At 35.3% G+C, this 16,203-nt stretch overlaps 1 protein-coding gene across 5 annotated transcripts in view; it reads left to right on the top strand.

The window, feature by feature from the left end:
• PARPBP (PARP1 binding protein) overlaps nt 1–16,203 on the top strand; it is an 83,067-nt gene that overhangs the window by 12,914 nt on the left and 53,950 nt on the right. For all 5 annotated transcript variants that reach the window (XM_016425815.2, XM_007503326.3, XM_016425816.2 and 2 more), the window contains one exon: nt 12,387–12,617. In XM_016425815.2, coding sequence (XP_016281301.1) covers nt 12,387–12,617 — 231 coding nt within the window. The remainder of the gene's footprint in view (nt 1–12,386; nt 12,618–16,203) is intronic.

Raw genomic sequence — 16,203 nt, forward strand, 5'->3', positions numbered from 1 at the left:
AAGTTTTTATCTCAAAATCTTTCTATGTCTTAGAGAATAGTCTTCTGTTCTCCAAGGCCTTGACTTGCTCCCTCCTGATTCTTCCTCCCTTTAGCCATCTCTGACATCTTGTGCCACCAGCCATTCCTTGTCCTTTAGTCTTTTCTGGCTCCTTTCAGGTGCTTGGCAGACTTTCCATAGCTCATTCCTATAGAAAAAATGATCACCTAATGCTGCTCTCATCCTATCTTCTGTAATTCTTTTTTCAGCTCCTAGAAAATCAGACTTTTTTGATATCCTATCATCCCCTCACTTCTTATAGGACATAAACTATAGCCTAATTGAGTGAACCATGCATCCCTGACACTTTGGTCCTCCTGAGATTGGGTTGTTTCAGGATTAGTTACCATTCTGCATCCCTGGGAGGATATTTGTGTTTAAAAAGAGATGGGTTCTTATGTTTCAAAGCAGCTTGTGATCATTAAAAGCCCTTCACAGTTGCCTCAAAGAAGTTGAGCATATTCTCATCTTCCCATTCACTTTTGGGCTCTTCTCATTTTTCTTTGGCTAGTTTTATTTTTAAACCCTAACTTTCTGTCTTTGAATCAGTACTGTGTATTGGTTCCAAGGCAGACAAGGGATAAGGGTTAGATAATTGGGGTTAAGTATATTGCCCAGGGCTACCTAGCTAGAAAGTCTATGAGGCCAGTTTTGAATCCTTTCTCCAGGCCTGGCCCTCTATCCACTGAGCCACCTTCTTGTCCCAGGGAGTTTCCTGTGCTCCCCTCCCCTCCTCTACCCTTCCTTCTCTTCTTCCTTCTTCCTTCCTTTTCTTCTGTTTCTTCCTTTCCTTCCCTTCCTTCATAGTCATATCACTGGTTTAGATGTATAGCTGATAGAGCACCACAACTGTATTTTGCTGTACTACTTCAAAAAGATTCTTCTAAATGGGAAAAAAAAAAAAGATTATTCAAGACTTCTTAATACACATGTGACCAGAGGCATAACTCTCTTCTAAGAGCATTCCATTGTTCAAGTCAAGGGAGGCATAGAAAATAATGGTGTCTGCTTATCAAAAGGGCATCAGATTCAGGGTCCAAAAGATTTTCCACCTGCTTCCTGCCTAACTTTGTGCTGATGAAATCGAGCCCTAGAAGATTTGTGATTATGGTAGATATTTGCTTACAGAAAAAAAATCAGACGTGTGAAAAATCTTGTCCAGACTATGTTATATAAGTACTTACATGTCTGATCTCCTGAGGTTGGATAGCAGGAAGTGTATCTGAAGTAGGTATTTGGTGGGACCATGAGCTAGACCCTGAAGATCATCAGTTCTAATAGAACAAGAAAGACAACCAACATTCTTGAAAAATACTTTATTCCTTTTCATTTTCCTTAACCTAACTTCCCCACAAACATTTTTTTAAAAAGAGTAAAACTTTGAATTATTACAAAAGAATAACTGGTTTGACACCATCAAAAAGAACAACCGTTGTGTTCTGAAAAATGCATAAACTTTGCCATTCTCATTTTATCCTTGTGAAACATAATCTTCCTGATGTCCATCAGAGAATTAAAGCACTGAACATTTTGAACTTCCTTCAGACATTAGCCAGCTGGCATGTTTTCCTAGCAAAACATTTTGCGATTTGACCACAGACTCTCTCAATCAGTTGTTACTGGTTTAAATAATAGAATATGTTGTCATGGTGGGCACCTGATCATGAAAGCTGATATCTGGAGTGCATTTTTATTTGGATTTAAAATGTTTTTACAACCCCAATATAAATGCTGTTAATCTAGTCAAAACCTTTTCTCATAAGATCAAGGGATTGCAACGTTTTATTTTAACTAATTACATTCAAAGAAATTTATTTTTGGATAGTATGAGAAACATTTTAAGTCCCACTGCCATTTATATTAGATTTGATCTACTTTTAACTTAAAGGATGTTACAAAAGAAAAAAATGACTCTTGGAATATTTAAGTTAATTAAAATAATTCATATTTTTAGGGAAAAAAAGGTCTTGAAAGCATAGGTAAATGAATTATAGAGCTTCAAGGAAAGTTAGAAATACTATCCTCATTTTTAAAAATGAGGAAATTAAGGCCTAGACAAGTTAAATGATTTGCCACACCTCACAAAGCCAGTTAATGAAAGAACTGGTAAGAAAACCCCAGGTTCCTAATTCTACTGCTTTGTATTCTATTCTATTGAGCCTGTGCATGCATATGTATAATCCTTTTGGGGGACCAAGCCTGTAATTTAATTGGTTTAGGGAACTTACAGTAAGAAGTTCCCTCTATGAATGCCCATAAACTCTCTATCAATGTTGCTTAGCAGGTTATGGTTTTAAAGAGTTGCCTATGGGCATCATGAGATAAGTGACTTGTCCTAGGGTTACATAGCCAGTATATGTAAGAGGAAGGACTTGTACTAGATTTTCCTGACTCTGAAAGCTGTTAGATACAATGATGGCTCTTGTGTGAATAGTGTCAATACAAAATTGGAAAGTTATAAATATGTCGTTAGAGGTTTCATGTTTCAAAACAACCAATTATCTTCCTTTTTTTAAAAAAAAATTGTTAACTGGTCTACTCTTTTGAAATATTTTGTTTTCCCAAGTTCTGATGTAATGAACTGTAAATTCTAGCAGACACTGAGAATAAATTTCTTAACAAGGTTCCTGGAATCTTAGGCTTTACAGTTGCAAGGAACTTCAGAAAGATCATTCAGGCTGGCACCCCTTATTTTAAGATAAAGAAAACAGGTCTAAAATGTGTAGTTTCTCCATGTGATTTCTCTGATCCTGGTAGTTAGGGGTCAAGATGTGAGCCTAGTTCTTTTGATGCTAGATTCAGCGTTGTTTGTTTGTTTTTTTTTAATCAATCCATTTGACCTCTACAAAGAACAGAGAAGTGACCCTTGGGTCATTTTAGGGGATCCTGTTTTAAAGTTCATTATCAAATAGAGAATTAGGTTTAGTGGGAAAAGCAGCACATAGCAAATATCCCTTCTTATATTTCTAGGCTTCTTTAACCATCATGTCCCTAATATTAACTGGATAAAGCGTTGTCCTGGAGAATTAGTGTGACTAATTTCTAAGTATAACAGACTGGGAGGAAACCTTGGTGCTAGTAGCTAGACTATTTTTTAAAAAAAAATTAATAGATTCTTAGAAGAATAACATGTAAAATTTCACGTCTTATAAACACAGTCAAAATTCTTAAATATGCTGAATTAGAAAGAGGCAGTGAAATTACTGAGCACATTAATGGTTGACACTTTCTGAAAAGTACCATAATTACTGCCTGACTATAGATTCTTTGAAAAAGAAGACTATAAGAAGGAAAATGAATTAGGGATAAAACCCAAGTGTGGTCATTAAATGGTGTTATCATGGAAATGTTGAAGAAGAGACTTTCAGGAAAACTGTATACTTATCTAAGATTTGCAAGGAAATGTTGATACTGTGTAACAAAATATCTCCATCATAATATTGGGTCTCTAAGCAACTAGGATGTATTTCAAGCCAGATTGAAATCCATGTTATTTTTTCTGGGCAGTAAGCCAAACAAAAAGGACTAGAAAAGATATTGATTATGCATATTAGTTATAGTCTGATCTCTCTTGAAAGGAACCCTGACTTGACTTTTAACGCATGCTTGCTTTAGTTCAGCACTGAATCAAAATTATGCTCATTAGACTAAGGTGGGAAAGTGTAGCATTAGATTTAGCAATGATATGTTGCTTTCCTTGGAACACATTAAAGAAATGAAATTTAATTCTCCCTATGTATCTGTGTGCCCATATTTTAAGAAAACACTTCTTGGAATAGTGTAGGCTATGGGAATTCACAAAGACAGACAAATTCAGATGAGATTAAAAAATATATAGACGAACTTCTGGGGCATAGAGCCAAGGTGGTGGAGAATAGAAAGCACTAAACTAAGCTCTCCCAATATTCTTCTCCAAACAACTTTAAGAGAATGCTTCATATTAAATTCTGGAGTGACAGAGTCCACAAAAAGTCAGAGTGAGACATTTTCCCAGACCATGAAGAGAGATCTGGGGAGGAGGCTGACCCAGATTCCTTGTAAATGAAACACTAGGGATGAGACTAGGTGGTAGGGACAGAAACAGTAACAGCTTCAGAAGTTCTTAAGAGGGAAATGGGTAAGGGGACCTGGCACTTGTTTAGAAAGAAATTATAGGAGACCCATGTGCTAGTCCTGGACACAGAACATTTTCAGTCAAGGGAGTGGAAGCTTTGAGGGACAGTATTACTTCCAGCCCCAAGGGATCAGGAACCATGAGGGATAGTATTGTGTCTAGTCTCAAGGGAATAGGAGCCCTGAGGAGCAGTATTAATAGTAGCCCCAAGGGATCATGGGCCCTTATGGTTCTTACATAGGATTGACTAGAAGAGCAGTGACTATACCTCTTCCTTAATCACATTACCTTGGAAGCACTGAAAATAATCAAACCCCCAGAACTAGTCCTGAAAACAGCAGTGTGGAAAAAGCCTGAAGCTTGAGACAGTGCTTATCTCTCTCTATCTCTGGGAACAGAGCTCAATTCCAACAAAAAGTTCCAAATCAAAAAACAGTGGGAAAATGAGCAAACAATAATAAAAAAGAAACTGACCACAAAAAAGTACTATGGTGACAGGAAAGAAAAAGAAAAAAAAGCTCAGACGATAATAAAATCAAAACAGGTAGAAGCAAAGCCTTAAAGAAAAATGTGAATTAGACAAAAACTTCAACAAGAATTCCTAAAAGAACTAAAAAATGATTTCCAAAATCAAATAAGAATGGTAGAGGAAAAATTTGGAAGAGAAAAAAAGCAAAGGAAGACAATTATGAAATGACAATAGCTTATTAAAAGAGGCACAAAAACTACTGAAGAACATAACTTTTTGAAAAACAGAATTGGCCAGATGCAAATTAAGTATAAAAATTGCCTGATGAAAATAACTCCCTAAAAAGACGGAATTCTCGAATGGAAAAAGAGGTACAAAAGCTCACCGAAGGGTGAAAAAAAATTAATTAGAACTGGGCAAATGGAAGCTGATGACTCCATGAGATGTCAAGAAACAATAAAACAAAGCCAAAAGAAAATGCCAGTAAAACAAATCTAAGCGAAATTGCTGAATACTTACAAAAATATAATCTTCCCAGATAAACAAAAGCAGAAATAGAATAATTTAATAACTCCAACTTAAGCAAAGAAATTGAACAAGACATCAGTGAGCTGCCTAAGAAAAAATCCCCAGGATCAGATGAATTTACAAGTGAATTCTTAAAATGATAAGTAGTATTTAACTAAAACTAAGAGCAAACTTTATCTGTAATAGAAATAAATTTGAAGTCTTCCCAATAAGATCAGGAGTAAAGGAAGTATGTCCATTATTATCAGTGCTATTCCATATTGTACTAGAAATTGTTATGGTAGGATTTGGGGTAAGGGAAAAACAAGAGGAAAACATATAAATTCTGATTTATTGTTTGGGAAGGGTAGGAAAGGAATAAGGGTTTAGGAATATACTTATTCTTATGCTTAATTTAAAGATTATAATTAACTAGACTATGTTACAAAACTAAAACATTAACTTCCCAAATATCCCAATCTCACACCAGGAGTCCAAATCAAATAGGGCTAGGATCTTATGTTGTTAGATGTCCAAGTAAGTCCAGACTGGTGCTGCCAGCAGCCAGATCCAGAAAATTCCTTCCTCCATTGATCACAGGCAAAATCCTCTTCAAGGTCCTTCCAGGAGAACAGACTCTGAGAAGACAAACTGTTGGGCATAGAATCTTCCCAGATCCCAAGGCTTAGGCTCCCATGTGATCCTTGGTCACATGCTACTGTCAATCATTCCCTGAGGTTTGCATTTCTCAGTTTTTGCAACAGTTTTGCAAATTGCAACCCTTTTCATCCTTTATCACATTCCCCCCCTTTTGCACAAATAAAAAATTGTGTTGGAAACACTATTTTTGAATTTGTGCACAATCTAAAATACTTACCAGTTACCTAAACTAAGAAATCTACCCAAAATAACAAACAACCTACACTCAGCTATCTTACTCTTAACTAACACTACCCTATTCTAGGGAATTGTAACAAGAAAAAAGGAAAAGGAAAACAAAGTAAATAATGAACAAATACAAAAGTCAAACAGAAGCAAAATCAAGACAGCAAATAACATCAAACAAAATATGAGCATAACTTACATGCAAACATCAAACTTAAAATACTCTTATCAGCTAAAACAGCAAAGTGTACTAGTATTGCAGTACATTAACATTAAACTTAAAGAAAAAAATTTTTTTGAAAATTACAATGAACACAGCATTGTATAAGTTTCGCACCGAAAATCAAACCAAACATTAAACTCACTTATGCAAATACATGTAACAATAGATATTAGTGAGCTATGTACATAATTTACATATATACATATAGTACATACATATAATGTGTACATATATGCTATACATATGCACATATGTACACTTATGTACACTTCATATTTACACATACTTTACATATAAACATACTCTATAATACAATTAATTTACAATCCTATTATACATCTATTTACATATATTTGCATATTTATTTACAATTTTGTTTGATTGTGATATCATATGTTTGTGATATCATGTTATTTGTGCTGTGTAATGTGTGATGCAGTGCAAGTCAGTATCTAATTTTCTTATATTATTTTACTTAATTTTACCTAACTAATCTCTATCTTCAACTACTTCTAACTAAATTTCTATACCTAAGTATGTAACTACATTTTGTTAGTAAATAACATATCTATAGCTAATCATAACATTGTTAGTACCCTAAATATACATTGTTTCACTTATTTAAACATTTTATTTTCATTACTTCCAAATTCATTTATCCTCAACTTATTTTTAATTATATCATACTCATTTCTTGATTCATTCTCATGTGTTTGAAGGGGAAACCTTCATAAGGCACTAGCATTCTTACTCTGGTCACCCTTTACCACTTGGCTGTATTTAGATCTAGCAGCATTTACCCAAGACTGCATAGTATTTAAATATGGAGCTTGTTGTCCCAGGCAACAGGCATTTTGACATTGATTAGTATACCAGTTTTGATTATTTCTATTATTAGTATTCCATCTATTATTATTACAATTATTATTACTACTCCAGTTATTGTTTCTATTATACCCATTATTTGGTTGTCTTCTAACCTGATTCCTAAATCTGCAGTCCCTGTACAGGTGTCCAATATTGTAAACCTTATCACACAGGAAACAATGCCTAGGACCTGATCTTCTCTCATTTGGCTTATAATTATTATTATACCTTGGCTGTACAGATCTCAATGCAGACACAGCTTTTATTTCTTTAATTCTACTCTCTCTGGCCTTCATTTCAGCTTCCTTCAATTTCTGTTTTATCCTCCAAGTCATTAGTCAAATATGTGGCTTTTCTCTGTAAGTCATCCAGATCTAACTCTTCCCAGTCGAGGTAATTTGTTTTAAAAAATTTCTTATCTTTGGGACAGCATTCTTTACAAATACCCTCTTAATGTGTGCAATTGAGTTTTCCCTAATCCATCCCTAATAAAGTGGATCTATCCCTAATAAAGTTTCAGCTGCCTCCGTTATCCTTTCCAGGAAAATGAAGGAGCTTCAGAGATCTTCTGTTTTATAGCCTCAAATTTTGACCATGAATTGGACCTTTTGGTATACTTTCCCATTACCTCCAGGATTGCATCTCTTGCTTCTACTAATGTATCATAAACCCCCTCGTCAGATATATCCAACTTTAAGTCCTCTGGCCAAGATTGCAATAAAGGATCTGTTCTTGTCTTCTGTATAAATTTGGTTCTCTCTTTGTCAAAACCTCTTTCATCAGTAGGGCAAAATCATTAAAGTTGGGATCGTATAAATCAATTGCCCCATGCATCTCTTTAATAACTTTATTAGGTTCATCATTGAAATTTGGGGTCCTCTGCTTGATGGATTCAAGGTCTTCTGGGGAAAATCTCTTATGCATCTTTACTTTATGGACTTCATTTTGTTTAACCACTGGCATATCTCTAATTGGGTATAAAGTAACTATTCCTCTGGCTTCTTCTTTTTCTAACCTATTTAAGTTTTTCCCATTAGTGTTTAATCTATTGTTATCATGTGCAAAGCCTTGATTCATATTCATGTTTGTAAAGTGTTCCAGTGTATCCAGTTGAGTTTTCATTTGTATAACCATCATCTTTATGTCAGAATCCCTTCTGAACTAGGTTACCAGATCTTTAAGATGCTTAACACAAAGGCACACAGAGACACGAGACTTATAAACAATACATTCACAGATCACAGCAAGGGGTATATATGCCATAATGTCACAGAGCTTTAAATCCATCAATGGTTTCAGACAATCCATAGTAAAAACATAATGGCAGTGACTAGGGAATGACACAAATATAAAATATGGACTATACATCAAATAGTTGAAAAACATCACTAGCATATTGCTAAACATGTCTACTGAAATGCCAGCTTCCATTGTAAAATTATTAGAAATAACAACATTATTACAGAGTAACTTATACATATAACAAAGAGAATAAACAAAAATAAATTTCAAAAATCCAAAAATAGTTTTTTCTCAAGATGGCTGCTCCAAGATGGCTGCTGGGGTCTATTGTGTAGCTTCACTAACCCCCTTCAGCAAGCCAAGCCCATAGAATTCTATGTGGCTAACCCCCTAAGCTCCTAGCTAGCTAAATACAGAGTAGAATGTTGCCTTATACTTAAAAAAAAATTATACAATAAACAGACTCTTCAACCTAGCTGGCTCAGCCAAACTGTTAAGGTAGGATTTGGGGTAAGGGAAAAACAAGAGGAAAACATATAAGTAAATTCTAATTTATTGTTTGGGAAGGGTAGGAAAGGAATAAGGGTTTAGGAATATACTTATTCTTATGCTTAATATAAAGATTATAACTAACTAAACTATGTTACTAAACTAAAACATTAACTTCCCAAATATCCCAATCTCACATCAGGAGTCCAAATTAAAAGGGCCAGGATCTTATGTTGTTAGATGTCCAAGTAAGTCCAGACTGGTGCTGCCAGCAGCCAGATCCAGAAAATTCCTTCCTCCATTGATCACAGGCAAAATCCTCTTCAAGGTCCTTCCAGGAGAGCAGAAAAGGTCCTTCCAGGAGAACAGACTCTGAGAAGACAAACTGTTGGGCATAGATTCTTCCCAGATCCCAAGGCTCAGGCTCCCATGTGACCCTTGGTCACATGCTACTCTCAATCATTCCCTAAGGTTTGCATGTCTCAGTTTTTGCAACAATTTTGCAAATTGCAAACCTTTTCATCCTTTATCACAAAATGCTAGTTATAGCCATAAGATAAGATAAGAAAAATAAATTGAAGGAATAAAGTTAAGCAATGAAGAAATAAAACTATTACTCTTTGCAGATGACATAATAGTTAACTTAGAGAATCAACTAAAAAACTAGCTGAAATAACAACTTCAGTAAAGTTGCAGAATATAAAATAAATCCACATAAATCATAAACATTTCTATATATTACCAACAAAACCCAGCAGCAAGAGATAGAAAGAAAAATTACATTTAAAATAATGACAGACAATATAAAATACATGGAAGTCTGCCTACTAAGACAAACTCAGGGATCATGTGAACACAATTACATAACATTTTCCCATAGAAATAAAGATAGATCTAAACAATTGAAGAAATATTAATTACTCATGGGTAGACCAAGACAATATCAGGTCAAAATAGATAAATAATTTAGATCTTTAGGGTGATATAAGTAAATTAGGTGAGTATGGAAAAATGAACTTGTCTCATTTTATGACTAAGGGAAGGGTTTGTACAAACATGAGATAAGAGCATCAGAGGGTTTAAAATGGATCATTTTGATTATATGAATTTTAAAAACTTTTGCACAAATTAAATGAATATAGCCAAAATTAGAAGGAAAAGAGAAAACTGGGTTAAATATATAGCAAGTCTCTCTGATGATGGCCTCAATTCTCAAATATATAGGAAACTGAGCCAAACTTATAAAAATAAGAGCCATTTCCCAGTTGACAAATAGTTGAAGGATATGAACAGGTAGTTTTCAGAAAGGGAAACCAAAGCTATCAAGTCATATGAAAAAAATGCTCAAAGTTATTACTGATTTGAGAAATGCAAATTAAAACAACTCTGAGATACCACTTCACACCTATCAGATTGGTTAACATGATAGAAAAAGAAAATGACAAATGTTGGAGGGGATATGAAAAAATTGAGGCTCTACTGCGCTCTTGGTAGAGTTCTGAATTAGTCCAACCATTCTGGAGAACAATTTGGAACTATGCCCAAATGGCTATAAAAATGGCATGTCCTTTGATCTATATTACTACTAGGTCTCTGTCTGAAAGAGATCAAAGGAAAGGGAAAAGGACTTATATGTACAATATTTGTAGGAACTCTTTTGTGGTGTCATAGAATTAGAAATTGAGGGGCTTAGGGGTGGGGGGGAGGAGAGGGAAAGAATATGATTCTTATAACCAAGGAAAAATGTTCTAAATTGACTAATTAAATATCAAAAAAAGAAATTGAGGGGCTTCCTGTCGACTTAGGAATGACTGAACAAGTTGTGGTACATGACTTTGATGGAATACTATTGTTCTCTATGAAATGACAAACAAGATGGTCTGGAAAAACCTGGGAAGACTTGTATGAACTGATGCAGTGAAGTGAGCAGAACCAGAAGAATGTCATACACTGTAACAGAAATATTGTATAATGATCAACTCTGACAGATTTCGCTACTTTGATCAAAACAATTCTTAAGACCCTTGATGAAAAATGCTATCCATTTCTGGAGAGAGAATGAACGAACTCTGAATGCAGATTAAAGCAGAGGATCTCTTTGTGTTTTATTTTGTTTGTGTTTGCTTTTGCAACATGGCTAAGATGGAAATATGTTTAGCATGACTCATGTGTATAATTAAAATCAAATTGTTTGCCTTCTCTAGGAAAGATGATGAGGATTTGGAACTCAATTTAAAAAATAATTGTTAATAATATATTAACAAAATAAATATAACTTTAAATGTATTTAGATGGAAGAGTCAAAAATAGCTTTTAAAAACCACATCATAAAGTTATAGGTGAATTGAATCTAGTAATAGATGAATGATAGCTGTTGTGTTGATAATCAAACTATTATTAATTAGCTGTTATAAATAACTAAAGTTGATATACTGGTAACCAACTGTTATGTTCAAACTGAAACTGCTATTAATACAGGGGCAGATGATATATTGAACTGTTATACAGATGGTGGATTGAAGGCCTAAGGCATTTTGATCCAACCTAAATTAGGAGAGTCAGGGACAGGAGACAGGATTTAGGAATAGGACAGGATAGGAATCTCTTAAACTAAACACTAATATTTCTACATAAAACAACACGCCCCCCCCCCCAGTTGCTCCTCGCAGTTTTTTTCTTGTCTGAAAACAGATCTGACTTAACTATACTCTGACTAAAATGAAATTCTATCTTATTTCTTTATACTAGATAATAAACCTTAATTTATAATATATCCTCAAGTAATTTATCAAATCTTCTTTCTGAGAAACTAAATCAGCTTCTATCACTCTCAGCTCTGGTCACAAAACTGCTCTTCAACGCCCCCTCTGGTGAAAAATGAAAAAACTTCAGTAAAATCACTTTCAGCTCAGTATGAATCTCAAATCTCAAGTCAAACTGTATCAAAATAACAAACAAATTTTCTTTTCTGTCAGAGAAATAGACCCTGATGCCTGTTTTCAAGAGGAAGTCCAAGAGACAGGCCTAGAAACTCCCAACTGTCGCTCTTTTATCCTATATCTCTTAAAGTGACCTCTCCAAGTTCTGTGGTCTTCTCCCTTAAAGGGGACAGAGTAAAAATCACAAACTCTTTTTCTGATCTAAACCCCCTACTCCTAATAAAACGAAATAAATTCTAATCATAACATTAATAACAAAATAGCAGAAATACTAAAAAATAAACAAGGAAACTTTTGCCCTTTGGTTAACAAAATACAATTTCAGAGAAACCCAGAGAATTTATTCAACTCTGTAAGTCTACCCATTTTGACTCTCTCAGACTTTTCTTAAATCAACCAATATAGAATGGCCAAATCTGTGTTCCTTGATATGTCTTCTAATATTGCTTAATAGCTCAATTTTGGTAGATGGGGTGGGGGAGGGTTGGAGAGGAAGGGGAAGACTAACACCAGTGGCCAACATAGAGTCAATTGTATCACAATTTTAATTTGTCTCAAAATTAACAATTTAAAATCCTGATTTTGAAGCATTCAACTTTTGTTTTTCTTTAGCACTCTGGAGAATTCACTGTCTCTCTTAGTGATGTATTGGTGACTTGGAAACACTTACTACATGAGAAACTAGGCTTGCCATTTGAAGTCATGGAAGTGGTTGAACATTATGAAGATATCAGAAACACCTATGGTGCTTTTTTGAAGAGCAGCAACATGCTGGACCTGATTGATGTATACCAGAAGTGTCAAACACTGACCTCTACTTGTGAGAATAAAGTGATGTCTCCTGTAAGTATTTCTAAAATGTTACCAAAAAATTACTTCATTAGGTTAAACCATTTCACTATGAACAAAATATAATTTAATATTTCAATATGATGGCAGCCATATGTATATGTTGTATATATTAGTCTACATAGTATATATACACATAGTATATATACAGTGATCCCTCATCTATTGTGGGAGTTACATTCCAGACACCCCCATGATAGTGTGAAAATCTGTGAAGAAGCAGTGTTATATTTATTTTATTATTTATATATTTTTTAAGGCTTCATAAACCCTTCCCACTCTCCTATAAACCTTTTCCACATTCTTATTAACCTTTCCCACAACTTTATAAACACTGAAACAATCAGTGCCCAGGATACAGAACACAGCACTGTAGTTGGTTGCCTTTCATTCTATCAGGTAGTAGTGTGCTGTGTACAATCTCATGTTGGCAAACTTGCACAAGTGGTACCTGTAGTGGCGTATTGCATTTCCATTGTGTACAGTATGGTATTCATCCTCAAAATCTTGCGTTATAGTAAAACTCTGTGATACAGAATTAGATATACTTAAAAAAAAATCCACCCATGATACAGTTAAGTCATAATTGAATTGTGATATAGTGAGGGACTATATATATATATTTTTATGCATACATGAGGTATCATATGTATATATAATATATGTATATAAAATATATATGCAATATATACTAATACTAAATTTAATTTGGAGTAAAATATATGTGGATATATACATATACACACATACACATTCATATATATGTGCATATATGTATATATACATATATATAGATATACATGTATATAAATCTAAATAAAAATAAATGTAAAAAACTAAAAAAATACATGTGCATTAGTAGAGATACGGTGCCTAGAATGAGGGAGGCAATCATTCCTTTGGTCAACCAATATCTGCCCTACTGTGTTCATTTCTGAGCATTGTATTTTAGTAAAGCCACTGACAAGTTAATATTAATAATAGCTAGCATTTACATAGTACTTTAAAATTTCCAAAGTGCTTTACAAATATTGTCTGGTTTTATTGTCAGAACAACCATAAAAGAAAGTGACTATTATTATCCCCGTTTTATAGATAAGTAAACTGAGGCGGACTCAGGGTAAATGACTTGTCTAGGGTCACACATATAGTAGCTGACCAGAGCCAGATTTGGACTCAAGTCTTCCTCACTCCAGGGCCAGCAGTCTATGCTTGCACCAGAGGAAGACAACCAAAATGTTATGGGTAATAAAGAGTGTTCCTGGCACATAGGAGGTGATTAATAAATAATGATTGACTGAGAAGACTTAAGAGAATAGGGAGGGGAGGTCAGTGTATGATGCCCTCCTCCAAATTTCAAGGACTATTCTGTGGAAAAGTGATTGGTCTCTTTCAGGTTGACCCAGAAAGCAGAAATAGGCGTAATGGGTGGAAATGATAGAGACTGGGCTTAGTGTAAGTAGACCAGAGTGGAAAAGTCTGTGTGCCATTTCTTTGAAGTTAAGAGCCTTGCCCTGCAGACCATTAAATACCCAGATTGAGTTGTGATAATATTAGGAGGCCCAACTGGGAAGGATGGAACTGCAAGAAGAGAGAACATTTCTTCCAATTACTTCATTTTGCAGAAGAGGAAGCAGGCCTAAATGACTTGTCCAAGATGTCCAAGGTACTCATGGACTGATCTCAGGGCTCCTCTTGGTTCTTCCCCTGAAACTTTATGTAGCTACTACAGACTAGTCTTACTGACATCTGAGGGCTGATTTTGGCCATCAGCTGTATAATGTAGGCAAGATCTATCTTTACATTCCTTTCACAATTAAGAAAAAAATCTTTAGGTTTCTGAGTCTAGCTTGTTCTTGGTCTAACTCCCTGTTCCTGGTTCCCTGATATATCTGTCTTCATTCCATTTTGCTTTGATCTTTAGTTCTGGCTGAACTCTCCTTTAAGAAATAACAGTCCTCTTCTGGTGAGTGGTGTCTGTCCTTAGCTCTTGTTTCCTTTTCTTTAGCTGAGTAGTAGCTTTTCTCCTAGGTCTCAATTTCTATCTGATTCATTCTTTATTACTTCTTTATTACCTATCAACTCCATTGTTAGGTAAAGCATTTATGAACTATAGACCAGGCTCTGTGCTAAAGGCTAAAACCAAAAAAAAAAAAAGAAGAAGAAGAAGAAGAAAAGGTTGTCCCTATTTTCAAGTTTTTTGTATTCTCATGGCAATTCATAAAGGGGAGCTAGAAAAGGAAAGAGGAAGGAACCCATGAAGGGGCAAAGCCATTGAGGTGGAGGCAGAGCAGGCCAAGAGTGATCCAGAAAGAAAGTAATTAATACAGTTACGGGCTGGGATTCACCAGTCATTGAGACAGGCTTATAGATGAACCATACTTAGTAAGACAAGGCAACTGATGTGGAGGCAGAGCCAAAAGTGAACCCTTACCAATTGGCTAATAAAATTAGCAAACATAAGATGGTTTAAATTGCTCTCACTGATAGATTATATATACAATGGGAACAATTCACCACATCATTGGTATTGGGAATAGCCCTGTTGTAAAGGATTAGCTTTGAAAAAAGCAAGGATCAAGGAGATCCCACCGGGCAAGGGCTGGATCAACATTCCAAGAGGACTGAGGAGAGAGGTAGTTGGGACTGACTGTGTCTCTCTGGAAAAAGACAGAGGGAGTGGAGTTGGCTCTCTCTGAAGGAAAAGACTTTGAAGCTGCCAGGAAATTGGACCATCTTTTTTTATTTTTTCTGTTCATTTATTTTTTTTAAATTTTATAGTATTTTATTTGATCATTTCCATGCATTATTCATTAAAGACAAAGATCATTTTCTTTTCCTCCCCCCACGCCCCGTAGCCGACGTGTGATTCCACTGGGTATCACATGTGTTCTTGATTCGAACCCATTGCCATGTTGTTAATATTTGCATTAGAGTGTTCGTTTAGAGTCTCTCCTCTGTCATGTCCCCTCAACCGCTGTAATCAGGCAGTTTGCTCTTCCTCGGTGTTTCCACTACCACAGTTTGTCCTCTGCTTATGGATAGTGTTTTTTCTCCTAGATCCCTGCAGATTGTTCAGGGACATTACACCGCCACTAATGGAGAAGTCCATTACTTTCGATTATGTGTGTTTTGTCACACATTGTGTTTGTCTCTGTGTACAATGTTCTCCTGGTTCTGCTCCTCTCGCTCTGCATCACTTCCTGGAGGTCGTTCCAGTCTCCATGGAATTCCTCTACTTTATTATTCCTTTTTGCACAATAATATTCCATCACCAATTTAATATTCCATCACCAACATATACCACAATTTGTTCAGCCATTCCCCAATTGATGGGCATCCCCTCGTTTTCCAGTTTTTGGCCACCACAAAGAGCGCAGCTATGAATATTTTTGTACAAGTGTTTTTGTCCATTATCTCTTTGGGGTACAGACCCAGCAGTGCTATGGCTGGATCAAAGGGTAGACATTCTTTTATCGCCCTTTGTACATAGTTCCAGATTGCCCTCCAGAATGGTTGGATCAGTTCACAACTCCACCAGCAATGAATTAATGTCTCTACTTTTCCATATCCCCTCCAG

This window comes from Monodelphis domestica, chromosome 5 (assembly GCF_027887165.1).
Source record: "Monodelphis domestica isolate mMonDom1 chromosome 5, mMonDom1.pri, whole genome shotgun sequence".
In the NCBI taxonomy this organism is placed as follows: domain Eukaryota; kingdom Metazoa; phylum Chordata; class Mammalia; order Didelphimorphia; family Didelphidae; genus Monodelphis; species Monodelphis domestica.